Raw genomic sequence first — 16366 nt, 5'->3', positions numbered from 1 at the left:
GTGCTTGGCTTTGCATGTTTTGAACTGCTTTGTTCTCCTTTATGATAATCCTAATTTTAATACTGCCTACATTTTTAAAAAAACATAAAACATTCTTATAAAAGTACCCAGTATTTAGCATTTGAACATAACCAAAACCATTTCTTACAAAAAGCTGATTTGAAGGCAGTATTAAGATCAGAGGACAGCCCTTTCCCAAGGAAGGGTGCTTGTGGTGAGATCCCCCCCCCGGGGAGGGGGCTCAGCAAAGCCCTGTTTCTTCCCTTCCTCACCCCAGAGCCTAAGAAAGAAGCACACAAGGATTTTATGCAGAACAGGAAGTCTGTTTATCCTAGCTGTATCCCCGTCTAGCATATATTATTGAATTCCCAGATCTTAAGTATTTTGCTGCTCTTAAAGGGGAAGATTGGATGGGGCTTTTTAAAGGGTTTCTTTCTCCCACATTTTCTTTTATTGGCGGTCCAATGAACCAAAAGATTTAATTGTAGTAACTTGGAATGTTCTCTGAATACTTGCTGTTGGTTGTAAATACTGTATTACATGTTTAAATTGCTACATATATATTGCTGACTGTATATTATTTTTTGCAGATTCTTATTTTCTGTAGATATCTATATGTTTATTAATACATAAATTTATAATTGAGGATTTTTTCCTGACGTCTACAAAAGAAATATACTGTGATTCTAATACATGCTTTATTAATAATTTTATTAATTGCTTTTCTATCTTGTCCTAACTCAAACCTTTGGGAAACCACATCTAAAACTATCAACAAGTGACATTTCCAAACTAGTCTCTCCCAACCTGATGCCGTTCATATATTTTGATTTACAGTCCACATCAACCCTGATAATCTGACTGGGAGTAACAGGACATTTATATGGGCAGGGCTGAAAATTGCTGCTATAAATATTGATACAAAGCCTTGGTATTTCATTTTTTTCAAATACAAATTTAATCATGCCACTAGACATGGGTACTTCATATTCATATCCTGGGGGATACGAATACAAAGCTTGGCACTGCAGGTGTTACGGTGGTCCATTTCCATCCCCCACGACCTGCCTAGTCCCACTTACCAGGCTCCTCGCAGCACGCATGTCTGACAACGGTGACATCACACCAATTGCAGTAGTCCCGCCAGCACTGCCCCACCTCTCCCCTCAGCTGAACACTCCAGCAAGTCTCCCCACTCAACTGCTAGGCTCCCATATCTATATACATGCCACTAAGATCAAGCCAGATGTAGAGGTTGTACATTCAAAAATATACTTGTTCCAGCTTTGGAACAAGTATATTGGAGTATTATGGAAGGAGATCATAGAAAACATATCTTCATATGCACTGATCATACAATATATATGGTTAACATCAAGAGTGTATTGCCAGACCAGTGAATTGTTATGTCCAGACAACTGACTTCAGAATTACGCAATGTTTTATTACTTATGGGTGTTAATGGGAAGGACAGTCTACCACCACCTGTTCCCTCCTAATCTTGATTGCTTTTAGTGACAAGGCTACTTATCTCAGCTCTGTTTAATAAGCAGAGTATAGTTCTTTCAGTAGAACTACAGCTACCACTGAGGCTGCATGTTGCTGCCCAACTGAATTTGCTGCTACCCTGAAATTGCAGCAGCAAAATAATTGAAAACGAGGCATCTTTGGGCCGGGGGATTGTTTCAAAGCAAAATTATTTGTCTGTTTTAAATAAGGTGTACATTTTTGTTTTCAAAGGAAAACTCAGCTTTTTTGCTGCCTCAACGGCATCACTGAAATTAGGCAATGTAAGTCACAATTTGGGCATGGGGCTCATATGGCCTGTAGGGCTATGCATTGCCCACCCTAATCTAGAGGCTGCCTTGCAATAGTACACTCAGTATGTAGCTACTAATAAAGAGTGTTGTGAAATCTGTAGTAGAAACTGCTTGAGAAAACATTGTTAACTCACACTGTCCCTCATCTTCCATGAAAATGTCTTGCTCCCATTCGTCATTTGAAGTAAGTTAGTTTGATGTTATATGCAGATTTAAGGATTCTGCACTTAGTGCCAGCCAGCGTTTTTAAACTATAGTTTCAAAGCATGCTTTGGAGGCAAAGTCCCTTCATGAGTCATGAATAAGAAAGAAGAATCTGCATGTGAGACAGGAATAGAAGGATGAACATGCATTTCATCCCAGTCCTCAGACCGCCCTTTAGGAGCGTGTCAGTCTGACCTTCTGAGGCAGACATTTATTTATTTATTTATTTATTTATTTATTTACTTATTTACTTATTTACTTATTTACTTATTTATTTACTTATTTATTACATTTTCACCCCACCTTTCTCCTAAAAGAGGACCCAAGGCGGTTTACATTATTAAAAATGCAATAATAAAAGTTAGCAAACAGTAAAATATTTAAATATAAAGAAGAATTAATAATATAACATTAAAAATGTTAAGTAAAAACATTACTAAAAACAGATATAGAAGCAACAAAATATAAACCATCCTGTTTATTGGTTCCATAGTCAGTCTTTAAGGAAAAGCCTGCCTGAAGATGAATGCATTTAGCCTAATACTGTCAATTCCAGTAATTGGCATGCTTCAGGCTTGCAGCATCTACTTAATTTTTTTAGTAGAAACCATGGTGTTGTCAACCTGATATTTGCTGCAGATTACTGTGTCCTGATTATCTTAATTTACTAACTCCTGATTCTAGAATTGAGGTATCAAAATTTAAATTGCTATGCTACCAGAACATGTGTGTGTGAGTGAGGGGAGGGAGAGAGAGAGAGAGAGACTATAAGATCTGACACTAATAACAGCCAATTGATATAGCTTCATTTTAAAAAATACATTTTTATTTACAAACTGTCTCCATCTCCCTTTAGAATGCTAGAATCTCATTCCTTTCCCAAACTAATTTTGAAATGCCACCTCCTTTGAAAATATTTGGGAATGGATGGGCTGTTGACTCATCAGTTATTTGGGGTCAGGTCAAGGTGATTAGGTAAGGGTGGCCAGCCTTCTGCTTTGACATATGAGAACCCATGCCAGAACAGAGCCAGGTAGAAAAGATATACATGCAGAATTCAAGTAGCAAATCCACACCTGGTTAGACACATAGAGTTTTTCATTTTAACAGTAACATTTAAGTAGGAGAGAATCACTTGTTGCTTTTTTAAAACCAGGGTAGGCAATCTCAGAAGGACGAAGGACTCTTTTTCATGAGTTGCCAGCAGCCCAAGGATTACATTTTAAAAGGGGGAGAGATAGAGATGTAGAGGGCCTTCAAAATCTTGGCAAAATTATCCCTGCATCCCTAAAGGGAGCAAGAAGACTTTCTATGAGAAATTAATTTTTTTCCAGTACTAATAATAATTGCTGCTATTGCCACAGTCCCCCCCCCCCGGGGGGAATGTTCCTAAGTGGTACCTGTGGTCCACAGGTCAAATATTGCTCACCACTATTTTTAAAAAATCAGGAATTAAAATCCTTGCTGATTTGGTGCACCTGGTCTTCCTTCTCCGAACCCTGGTTTCAGCCATATTGAAAAGGAAATGAAATTTAATGTTTTAAAAATAAATCCTTTGCAGTCTTATATAGTCTCATAATCACATAAACCTGTGATATATAGTAATAGATAAAATTTATAGGTGTAAAATAGAGATTGAACAAGTAATCTGCCCAACATTACTGTGAGTAGTTGTCTCCACTTGGGTTGACGTCTAATGCTTTCTAGACCTCTTCCCAGAGGAAGAAGCAATTCCCATTTTAGCCCCTCTCAACCACCACAGGTTTCTGCAGTGGAACCTTGCCTCAGTCAGAAAGACCTGTGATCTCAGGATGGCCAAAAACGGCCAAGCTTGGGAGTGTGGAGAAGGGCACAGAAGGAGCAGATCTGGATGAACAGAATCCAAAGATCTCAGGGTCACTCTGCTAATGGAACAAAATTGAGTTACAGTGGGAGTGGGGGTTTTTTACACACAGACCCCACCATGTTTGCCTGTCTTCTCATCCTTCAGGTTGTATTCTCAGTCTCTCACTGAGGACCATTGTTTTTTTCTGTTAGCTCAAACTGATTTCAGAGCATGTTTGAATTACAGTGGAACCAAACTTAAATGGTTTATACTCATAGTGTTGAACCTGAGATGATATTAATGCTTTCACTGAACTGTTTTGTGTTTATAGTGTGTTTATATTATAGAATAAAAAGACATGGGCATATGTATAACAATTTATAAACAAAAAGATAGATGTACCTTTTATAATAATCATGTTTTATTCACAATGAATCAAGCAAAACTTTCCCCCCTGTTATATTTAATCTTTACCTGATTATTTCTTGTTTTTTCTGCTTGACTGTAGGAGCAGTCTCACAGGTGCTGGATAGCCTAGAAGAAATCCATGCACTTACAGATTGCAGTGAAAAAGACTTAGATTTTCTACATAGCGTTTTCCAGGATCAGCATCTTCATACACTACTAGATGTAAGTATTTTTCAGTACATACATATTGAGTTATTTAAATTCTTGGACTATATATTTATTGGTTTTGTAGCTTTGTAAAGCAATATGTTAGCTGCAGTGAGCAATAATGATTGTAGATATCAGATGTAGGCTGTTAAAAAATCATCAAATCAGATAAAATTCAAGATGCTTAAGAGTTGCTTTCTAGTGGAGTTGAATGCTGACCGTCTGTCGCTTCCTTCTGTCTTGCTTGTGGGTGGAAGCCAGCTCAGATGGAACAGACACTGTTAGCAGTGCTACCTGTGTCTTTCTTGAGGATAGAAAGGGGCTGGTTCTGGAGAAGCACGTTGGAGGAGTTGTTGACTCAGACATTACTTCTAAGTCTAAGTTTTATTAATTGTAATAGTTGCCAGCCCAGCATATACAGTGGATATAAAAAGTTTACACACCTCTGTTAAAATGTCAAGTGTCTGTGCTGTAAAAAATGAGACAAAAATAAATCATATCAGAACTTTTTCCACCTTTAATGAGACTTATGAACTGTACAACTCAGTTGAACAACAAACTGAAATCTTTTAGGTGGAGGGAAGTAAAAATTTAAAAACTGAAATAATATGGTTACATCTGTGTGCACATTCTCTTATAACTGGGGATGTAGCTGTGTTCGGCAATAAACAATCACATTCAAACTCATGTTAAGTAGGAGTCAGTACACCCCTGCCATCATTAAAGTGCCTCTGAGGAATCCCAAATAAACATCAGCTGTGTCCGTAGGTCTTCCCTGACATTTTCGTAGTCACATCCTGCAGCAGAAGCCATGGTCCGCAGAGAGCTTCCAAAGCATCAGAGGGATCTCATTGTTAAAAGGTATCAGTCAGGAGAAGGGTACAAAAGAATTTCCAAAGCATGGAACACAGTGAAGACAGTCATCATCAAGTGGAGAAAAGATGGCACAACAGTGACATTACCAAGAACTGGACGTCCCTCTAGAATTGATAAAAAGACTAGAAGAAAATTGGTCACGGAGGCTGCCAAGAGGCTTACAGCAACATTAAAGGAGCTGCAGGAATATCTGGCAAGTACTGGCTGTGTGGTTCATGTGACAACAATCTCCCGTATTCTTCATATGTCTGGGCTATGGTTAGAGTGGCAAGTTGTAAGCCTTTTCTTACAAAGAAAAACATCCAAGCCCAGCTAAATTTTACAGAAACACATCCGAAGTCTCCCAAAAGCATGTGGGAAAAAGTGTTATGGTCTGATGAAACCAAGGTCAAACTTTTCGGCCCTAACTCCAAAAGATATGTTTGGCGCAAAAACAACACTGCACATCACCAAAATAACACCATACCCACAGTGAAGCATGTTGGTAGCATCATGCTTTGGGGCTGTTTTTCTTCAGCTGGGACAGGGACCTTAATCAAGGTAGAGGGAATTATGAACAGTTCCAAATACCAGTCAATATTGGCACAAAACCTTCAGGCTTCTGTTAGAAAGCTGAACATGAGGAGGAACGACCCAAAGCATACATCCAAATCAACAGAGGATTGGCTTCACCAGAAGAAGATTAACGTTTTGGAATGGCCCAGCCGGAGCCCAGACCTGAATTCAATTGAATATCTGTGGGGTGATCTGAAAAGGGCTGTGCGCAGTTGACACCCTTGCAATCTGACAGATTTAGAGTGTTTTTGCAAAGAGTGGGCAAATATTGCCAAATCAAAATGTGCCATACTGATAGACTCATACCCAGAAAGGCTGACTGCTATAATAAAATGAAAAGGTGTTTCGACAAAGTATTAGTGTAAGGTTGTGCACACCAATGCAACCATATTATTTCAGTTTTTTCTTTTTACTTCTCTCCATGAAAAGATCTCAGTTTATTGTTCAACTGAGTTGTACAGTTCATAGCTCTTGTTAAAGGTGGAAAAAGTTCTTAAATGATTTATCTATGGCCCCTTTTTTTACGTCACAGACACTTGACATTTTAACAGGGGTGTGTAAACTTTTTATATCCACTGTATGGCTGCTGTTTCTGGATTCAAAACACGGTTCCTTCTTTCTCAAATCGTATTCTGTAAAGATACTGAAGTGCCGCAGTGTGCTATATTCCTTCCTTCAGCCCATGTAAAATGGTATAAAAAATAAATGTGATACTTAAGGAGGGAAAAGGATTTCAAGGAACCCATGAGAATTTTTTTACAAAATATTTCTTTAATATATACTGCCCCATTAGTGCACTATTCTGGACAGTTTACAACAGTAAATAAAATATATGGTAATAAACTATAAATAAACAATAGCAAATTAAAAACATTTAGTAAGATTAAAACAAGACAAAATAAATGGGATGTAATTTGGATACAGTGGTGCCTCGCATAACTGGCGCCCCGTTTAACGACGAATCCACATAGCGACGATGTTTTTGCGATCGCTTTTGCGATCGCATAAGGGGAAATTGCTTTGCGATGATCGGTAAGCTGTTTCGCTTACCGATTTTCACATAGCGATGTTTTTTTCCCCAGCTGATCGGTGGTTCCAAAATGGCCACTGGGTAAAACAGGGATGGATTCCTCGCTTACCGGGCAGCTAAAATGGCCACCGTATGGAGGATTTTCACTTAAAAGGTAAGTGTTAAGCCCATAGGAACGCATTGAAGGGGTTTCAATGCATTCCTATGGGCTTTTTAATTTCGCATAGCGACGAATCCGTATAGCGACAATTTTTGCTACACGGATTATCGTCACTATGCGGGGCACCACTGTATTGGGAATTTCCATTAAATTCAGTTTAAATGCAATGCTTAAAGGGAAGAAATCTGTTAGCTTTCTTAAAGCAGTAAAGATAAACCTCTTCCACAATAAAGAGGTCAATTACCAAAATGGGGCCACTTTCTTGTGCTCATCCTCATTTAGAATGGGAAAACAATTAAAGCATAAAGCATTTAAGTAACTTGGAGAAAGTAGGTTTTTTAAGTACTCTCCATCACTCCACTATTACATTTTAAAGGCCAGAAACCTGTAAATTTCCTACTGTATGAGTGGATATTTTAATCCCTTTTCCCTCATGAAGAAACATTGCTTATAAGTACAGTGGTGCCTTGATTTACAAACTTAGTCTGTAATGGAATGGTGTTCGTAAGTCAAAACGTTCGTAAGTCAAAACTGCATTTCCCATAGGAATGCATTGAAACCCGATTAATCCGTTCCGGCTGTTTTTTGTTCTTATGTCAAGGCACAATTTGTAAGTCAAAGCACTCGTTCCCATAGGAACTAGTGCAAAACCGGTTAATCTATCCTCTACCACTAGGGGGAGAATTTTTTTTAACCTAAGATGACTTAGGTTTTTAAAAAGGGCAGGAAAGGAGGGAGACAGAGAGAGAGAAAACAATGGGGGAGGGAGAGAGTTTGGAGCCTAAAACACATGCTAAACCAACATATTTTAAACACACACATTTTATACCAACACATTTTAAACAAAGCCAGCACAGACCCTTGCAAAAACCCTTCTGATTTGCAAGGGATGCATGCAGGAACCATTGCAACAGCACAGAAAGCAAACGAAGCAGATTAGAAATGCAAAGAGAACGAAGCAAAAAAATAAGGGAAACATGCATGAACCACTGCAGGAACAAATGGAGTAGATTAGAAATGCAAAGAGAACAAAGCAAAAAAGCAAGGGAAGCGTGTATGAACCATTGCAAAAATAAACGGAGCAGATCAGAAATGCAAAGAGAACAAAGCAAAAAGCATGCAAGACACATCGGAAATGGGGGGGAACCCCAAAAAGCAACCAAACCCCCATCAGAAATGGGGGGGACAAACGAATTCCCCGACCCATCAGAAATGGGAAAAAACACTTCAAAAAGGAACCAAACACCCCCATTTGAAATGGGGGGGCAAACACACATCCCCAAGACCCATCACAGCACAGAAACATAACCCCCGCAACCGAAAATCACACTGCAAAAATACCCGGAACAGTTTTTAAAAGTATAAAGCAGCACCTTACCTTAGCAGGCAGCCTCCTCGAATTGCACACTCTCTAACTGCTGGGGCAAAAGAGCTACAAAGAAGCAGCCTCATTGCCACCTACAGTTAGCTATTTGAATTCCCCGCTCTTTTCCCCTGCCTTTTTTTCTGTTCACAAGTCAAAGCTCCATTCGCAAGTCAAAGCAAAATTTTGTGAACGGAGCTGTTCGTAACTCAAAACGTTCATAGGTCAAGGCGTTCATAAGTCAAGGCACCACTGTAGAGCAAAGAGGGAACCTCCTTAGGCCATATTTTCAACCCTAGTAAAATAGATTAGGCTCACTATGTAGGAGTTAGAAAAAAATAAATGTGAGTCAGCTGTGTTTTTTTTTACATAGTATATGTTGATGTTTAATGCTAAAATGTTGTGCTCTAAGAGATGGTGACTGATAAACATTAATAAAAATGTAGTTATTATATGTTTTATTCTTTTTTTAGCTTTATGACAAAATTAATACAAAGTCTTCACCACAAATCAGGAATCCACCAAGTGATGCCGTACAGCGAGCCAAAGAGGTAAATATTTTAAAACTTGTTTTTAAAAACCTTTATATTGTTCTGTATTCTAAATAATCATTATCTTAATCATTAAAGTATTCTACTTCAGTTGACTGTTAAATATTATCCTTTATACAGTAGCACATTGCAGGATGTTGCACAGTGTTCTTATATTTAGTTCAACTAAATGCTCATTGTCTTATTAGGATCTGCTGAAATACTCTCTCTGGTTATTCTAATAGACTTTGTTCTTGTATATAAAAACTCTCAATAACCAGCATGTTTGTGCTAAAACTAGCAACTTTTTTCAAAAAAAAAAATTTCCAGTGTAATAAAAATGTGCTTATTGTGTGTATATGCTTGTCTTCTAAGAGGAATAGTTTTTTTTTCTTTTTGGTTCTTACATGGGGTTTCTTTCTCTTTTTTTGTATAAAGATTTGTTTATTGATCTTCTGTCTACTCCTTTCTAATGGCATTTATCCAGGTCTCTTCCCCCCCCCCCCCCCAACTGTTACTTCAGCTACTTACTCTTTTCTTCCCAGTACTGTTCTGCTAAGCTGTAAACAAAACTTAGGCTCTCCTTTATTGCTATAAATTCTCTTAAAATCAATGTTTAGCAGGACTAAGATTCCCTCACAATTCTCTCCCCCTCCATGCAGGGCTTCTCCTCCCTCACACATGAACAGCAGTCGTTTTCATCCCCTTTGGTTCCAGTCGTGATGGAACCCATGTGGAGGAAGGCGGAGTCACATGCAAGGGACAGAGCCCACCCAGAGGGGCCAAAAAATTAGAGGAAATATTGACCAGGGCTGAAAAGTATCCACTGTTGTCTTTCTCCCATCATGCAGGGGAGGTCTGGCCCAAAATAAATTTCTTAACTTCAGGAGCTATTGTCTCGATATTCTGGAGGGTCTTGCTGCTTCCCAAATTTGCCTTCAATTCCTTGCTTATACAGGGGAGGCCAGGATCAAATAAGCCTTCTCAATTGAGAAGTGGCCCTTATACTCATAGTAATTTCAGTGACCTATACCTAAGGTGATGTTTTTACTGGCTCTCACTTTTCTTTGTGTATAGTTCAGTGTTCCAGTGTCTCTTTCCCTTGCCCTTAGCCGCATATGCCTGATATTTGGTAGGCTAATTTCTGCTCGCTCAAATATAGCCCAATAAATTACATAGTTAAAAACTGTAAAATGAATATAGCAGGTAGAATGTGGGGTTTTGTTCACACTGCTTTGGGCAGGATTCCTTGCTTTGCTACCTCAAAGCAGAGAGTCATGTTTAGTAACTATTTTTTTTTGGCAGATCTTTAGGTATTCCTCTAAGGGTATCCCAAACCAACCAAACCTTGATGTTTGTCTGCTCTGAGAACAAAGCTTTGTGCATCTCTGTATTCTTGATATGAAGGTTGCCCATGAGCTGTATGAGGATGAATGGATGTGTAGTTGCATGCTGGAAAATTCTTATGCCCTTAGATATATGGCTCTATAGAAGTCTATAGCACTTAAATGTGTCTGTATTATTTTTTAAATAAGACCCTGGCATTATTTTTCAGTGACAACTGTTTTTCATAGTGAATTCCTGCACTGTCTCTTTCCCAGTAACTCAGAGAGAAAAAGTGAGAACAGCTGAGGAAGCTGAAAGGAAGGGAGTCTCTTCCCTATTTTTAGCTGTTCCTTTCAGTAAACTCACAGACAGGGATAAGCATTCAGATCTCAGCTGTGGTGATTGAATGAAAAAGAGGACAGGGTTCCTGTACCTTTGTGTGAAAGAAGACATTTAAGCAGGAGTGGCTTACCTTAAAAGCTGCAATTGCTGGAATTTCCTCTTCCATTCAGCCATTAAAGGCAGAAGAATCCTGTCCTGTTTTTCATCAGATCACCCCAATCTCAGGAGTCCGGTTAACCAAATACAAGGAAGTGAGAAAGGATTCCTTCCTGCCCTAGACATATTCAGCAGGAGTTTGAATGCCTGTTGTCCATCTTCCCTAGAACAGAACTAAAGGACGGAGAAGAAGAATATTTGTGTCCCAGTTTTCAATAATGTTACTGATTAGTTCTTAAATCTACATTGAAAGTGAAATTCACGTGACAAGAAGCACAATTTAATTCCTTAGTATCAAAGACTTCAAGGTAAAAATGTTTATCCCAGGGTATACATATGGGTGTGAGTGAGTGAGAGAGAGAGAATGTATGCATACCCATTTTTGTCCCTGCCTCTGCTTGTCATCCCTAGCAATACCCTGCATTGGCTACTGTTTCTTCTTCGTGGCCTCTGTGAATGCACACAAATGGGTTGTACTGTGCCTGTGCTGAACATCTCGGAAGATTCTAGAACTTTAAAGTAACAAATTAGTGGAACATTCCCCAGTGGAGCACATGCTCCTCCCACCCAAGATTCCCCTCAGTTCCTTTTTTCTGCCAAGCTGATCAGACCTACGGAAGAATAGAGTGAGTTAGAATGATTTTGAACAATTTATTCATTACTTCCTCTTCTAATCAAAACCAAATTGATACCTTCTTATTTTCCAATCAAGTAATTACGTTCCCCTATGGGTTTATTTTTGACTTTTCCTGTTTTTGGCTTCCCAGCCGCCGCCCCCCCCCCCCCCCATTTTCAACCGTCATCCCTTCTGGTTTCCTGCTCTTTATGGCCTCGCCAGCCCCATTTAAACACTGTGTTGGCTGTTCAAGATAACACTATCTGACAGCCACGAGTGTTGTTTATTCTGTTTGTGCGATCAGCACCCTACTCATACCTGTGTGGCTTGTAAAAAGCTAACAAGGCCTGTACTGAAACTTGGACTCCAGAGGCTGCAATCTTACCTTTGGGAGACAGCTATGAATCCTCCTTCAGAAGTGGCAAGGTCACCAGCCCCATCAGTAGAGCAGCAGATTCAACCTCAGCCAGCTCCTGACCCAATGATTCTGTCTCCGAGATCTCAGGAGACTACCAAAAAGACAAGGCCAGTGCCTAAACAAAAATCGGCATCGACGTTGAAAGCTCCAGCTCAATCACACGAGCTATCTAAGAAAAAGAAAGAAAAATCAGTTACCGAGAAGACTAAATGAGCTAAATCAGTACACATCGATCCCCCACAGGCAACCTTGCCATTGCCAATTTTAGAGGCGTCATCTAGGGAGACTCATGGCTCAACATCTGAGAGAGACGAGTCACAACCTGCAGTGGCTCAGGCCCCGGTGTAGACCGGGAGCCTTTCTCCTCATACTGGCCTTTCAATGGCTGAGGAACCATCCAGCCAGGCCCATACTAGCCGTTCTTCAGGACGGGCAATAGAGACTACTTTCCGGGTCGGAATCTCCCCAAAAACATCAGAAGAAGCAGAAGCATGTTTCTCCACCTTGACCTATTCCTCCTTACGGAGAATACTACCATTGTCCAGTGTATCCCCAGTATCACTATTTTGAAACTGATGAGAGATTTCAGTACTACGACCCATATATGATGCATGCACATCATAGTATGAGGAACCAAAACGCGTTTGAAATGCTTCACCATCTCGACATCAATATATTTTATCACCTTCTTCACCACCACAACACCGCCATCGGTCTGAACATATGAATCGGCCATCCCCATACCTCCAAACCGAAAGCATTCGAAATTGACACTTCAGACCAAACATTCAAAACTGTCTTGACACGTTTCTAAACGACAGCAATCAGTCCATACAACAACCACGTTTGTTGGCCATCATCTTTCAACTGAAACGTAACCACATCCATCTGGATCTTCTCTCCGAGCCCAGCTCCCTTCCATACTACTTCAGGTACCCATTGCTAGAGATCCATCACCATCATCCTCTTCATCCTCTGCCGAAGACATTGAATCTGATTCATCACAGGAATCACCCACCAACCTTCCCACCCCTCCCTCTGATGTTCATGATAATCATACTTCCTCTCCTTCAGAAGATTTTACATCATATTCCCAACTCATATCCCGAATGGCTAAAGCTCTCCAACTCCACATCGAAGAACCTCCTTCATCTGAGGCCAACCTCATTTTCTACGACATTAACCAGGAAAGGACGCCTCCACTCAGCCTAACCTTCATCAAGTCAATGTTAAAACTAATTAGAGAAGCATGGGACAAACCACCGTCCACAATGCAAATTTCAAGACATACAGAAAATCTGTATAAGATTCATGGTCCAGACACTGAACTTTTGACAAAACATCCTCTTCCAAATTCAATAATCGTGGAGTCCAACCAGTCCAGGGCACAGAATAAATCGTCGGTAGCCCCAACTAATAAGGAAGGAAGAAAAATTGATATTCTAGGCAGAAGGATTTATTCACTCCAATCCTTTCTCCTCAAAACTGCCAACTACCAAACGGCGACGGGGGCTTACCAGCACCAGCTTTGGAACAAAATTCTCCCTATCCTTTAATCAGCATTGGAATCCATCAAGACTGAAATTATCAATGTCCATACCAAGGCCACTACATTGGCAAAACAACAAAGAATTGTGGCTCGACATGCGGCTTGCATGGCTTAGATCTACCCGACTCTCTGATGATGCGAAGTCAAGGATAGAGGACCTCCCCTTTGACTGCACAGGCCTATTTAACCAAAAAACGGATGAGACTATGGAAAACTTACATAAAATTCAGAAAACTGTAAAATCATACACCAACCAACAGTACGTTCGATACCAACAACCTCAATACAGACAAAATCAAGCCTATTCACAATCATTTCAGCAACAACCGTCTCATAGATATCAACCACATTGACAATTCAGATCACAGCCAGCAGAAAAATCCTTTCAGGTCCTCCACCATCTACATCACCCTTTCGGAATCAAGGCCAATCTTCCTGATGCCAACTTTTTCGCAAACCCCAGAAAATGGGTAAGCAATATCAGCAGTACCCATAAATTTCATGTACCACTAAACCATTTTCATTGCCAATTTCAAACTAGATTAAAACCATTTTTTTGTTTTTAGCAGAATATTACTTATGACCTTATTTATTATTAAATTCAGCTATTTCATTCAATTTGAATCCCTTCCAACTATAGGAATAATAATCTACACCATATTCTATGGTTCTTCAAGATGAAGTCTCATCTCTTCTTCAAAAACATGCTATAGTCAAAGTACCATCATCTGATTTGTACAATGGTTTCTATTCAAAATATTTCACTGTACCCAAGAAGGATGGAGGACTCCATCCTATCCTTGATCTTAATCTTGGACACCTCAACAAATTCATTCAAACCCGAAAATTTAGAAAGTTGACCCTCAATACTATTATCTCTTTACTTTCACAGGGAGACTGGTTTGTTTTCATCGACCTACAGGACGCCTAGTTCCATATTTCAATCCATCCATCTCATCAAAGATTTCTCAGATTCCAATTTGACAGTATCGTATACCAATTTTGCTCCCTACCATTCAGCCTTTCCACAGCACCGAGGACTTTTACAAAGTGCATGGCACCAGCCGCAGCGTATCTCCGCCTACAACGTATAAATAGCTATCCTTATATAGACGACTGGCTGATAGTTGCGACATCGTACCACTACGCCATGAGAGCTACAACCATCATGCTCGACACACTTCAGAGCCTCAGACTCAAGGTGAACTATACGAAATCTCACCTCGAACCAACATAGTCACTTACATTGGAGGCCTCTTCGACTTGCTGCAAGCCAGGGCTTTCATCCCTTCAGAAAGAATTACAAAAATAAAGAAGGCAATTTGACCCTTTCGATCCCGAGCTTCCATACCAGCCCATCATGTTCAACACCTCCTCAGGCTTATGGCTTCTACAATATTGGTGATCCAACATACACAGCTCAAAATGAGGGTGCTCCAGTCATGGTATCTGGCGCTGTTCAATCCGATGGAAGACCACCCATCCATGAGATTGACAGTGACACGAGGGTTAGCCAAACAACTCACCTGGTGGACATCGATGCCAAATCTCCTGGTCGGACGACCCTTCATGCTCTTCCATCCGACGGTGCAGGTCACCACTGACACCAGCCCATCTGGACACGAGCACCATTGTCTTCATCACATAATAAGTGGTCTATGGACAAAATAAGAACAACTATTCCACACCAATCATCTCGAGCTCTTAGTGATCATCAGAGCTTTCCATGCTTTCCTCCCAATCATTGAGGGTCGAGTTGTACAACTTGCAATGGACAATACAACTGCCCTATATTATGTAAACAAGCAGGGAGGAACACATTCCTTATCCCTCCTGTACCTAGCCATCGACCTGTGGGAATGGTGTTACCAACATCACATCTTCCCTATTGCAGTGCACATTTCCATGGATGACAATTACTTGGCATATCACCTCAGTTGTATGACATTGAGAACTCACAAGTGGTCCCTCAAGGGTGCCATCTTCGATCAACTTTGTCGTCAATGAGGATACCAACCAGTAATTGCAGCATGCTACTCACCCATTTGTGTGCATTCATAGAGGCCACAAAGAAGAAAAAGAGATTACCTACCTGTAACCATAGTTCTTCTAGTGTTCCTCTGTGAATTCACACATTCCACCCATCCTCCCCTCTGTCCGTCACGGGTTATATTAAATGATTCATCTGCCTGGCGGACAAATCTTAGGAACTGAGGGGAATCTTGGGTGGGAGGAGCATGTGCTCCACAGGGGAAACATCCCACTAATTTGTTACTTTTAAGCTCTAGAATCTTCCAAGACGTTCAGCGCAGGCGCAGACCAACCCATTTGTGTGAATTCACAGAGGACCACTAGAAGAACTATGGTTACCCTAGGTCTAGATGGGCGAGATAGAAATCTAATAAATAAATAAATTACAGGTAGGTAATTTATCTTCTGCATCATCAAGCACAATGGGGACTACCGTATTTTTCTGTGTATAAGACAATCTTCAAGAAGGACAAAAAAGAGGAACCTGGGAACTACAGGCTAGTCAAGCTGACATCAATCCCAGGCAAAATTCTGGAACAGATCATAAAGAGGTCATTGTGCAAGCACCTAGAAAACAATGCAGTAATAACTAGAAGCCAACATGGATTTGCCAAGAACAAATCCTGCCAATCTAATTTGATCTTTTTTTCATCGGTTCACCTCCCTGATAGACAGAGGGACTGCTGTAGACGTAGTATATCTTGACTTCAGCAAAGCTTTTGACAAAGTGCCCCATGATTAGCAAGCTAGGTGTGGACTGGATAGATCAAGTTACAGATGGATACACAATTGGCTACAGAATCGTACTCACAGGGTGATGATTAATGCGTCCTTCTCTGGGAGGAGGTAAAAAGTTGGGTACCCCAAAGCTCAGTCCTGGGCCCGGTGCTCTTCAACATTTTTATTAATGACTTGGATGAGGGAGTGCAGGGAATGATTATCAAATTTGC

General features: G+C 40.2%; 1 protein-coding gene and 1 long non-coding RNA gene across 17 annotated transcripts in view; one reads left to right on the top strand and one right to left on the bottom strand.

Moving 5' to 3' along the window:
- CASK (calcium/calmodulin dependent serine protein kinase) overlaps positions 1-16366 on the top strand; it is a 233893-nt gene that overhangs the window by 144120 nt on the left and 73407 nt on the right. For all 16 annotated transcript variants that reach the window (XM_072994219.2, XM_072994217.2, XM_072994211.2 and 13 more), the window contains 2 exons: positions 4358-4479; positions 8922-8999. In XM_072994219.2, coding sequence (XP_072850320.1) covers positions 4358-4479; positions 8922-8999 — 200 coding nt within the window. The remainder of the gene's footprint in view (positions 1-4357; positions 4480-8921; positions 9000-16366) is intronic.
- On the bottom strand, positions 11889-15043 carry LOC144588191 (uncharacterized). The gene is made up of 2 exons (XR_013543594.1): positions 14912-15043; positions 11889-12005 (listed from the first exon to the last, which is right to left on the bottom strand). It is a non-coding gene; the product is annotated as an uncharacterized LOC144588191 (long non-coding RNA).

The sequence above is a fragment of the Pogona vitticeps genome, chromosome 3, assembly GCF_051106095.1.
Source record: "Pogona vitticeps strain Pit_001003342236 chromosome 3, PviZW2.1, whole genome shotgun sequence".
Taxonomy (NCBI): domain Eukaryota; kingdom Metazoa; phylum Chordata; class Lepidosauria; order Squamata; family Agamidae; genus Pogona; species Pogona vitticeps.
Note: the sequence above shows the minus strand (reverse complement) of the source record. Positions and strands in the feature narration are given on the sequence as shown.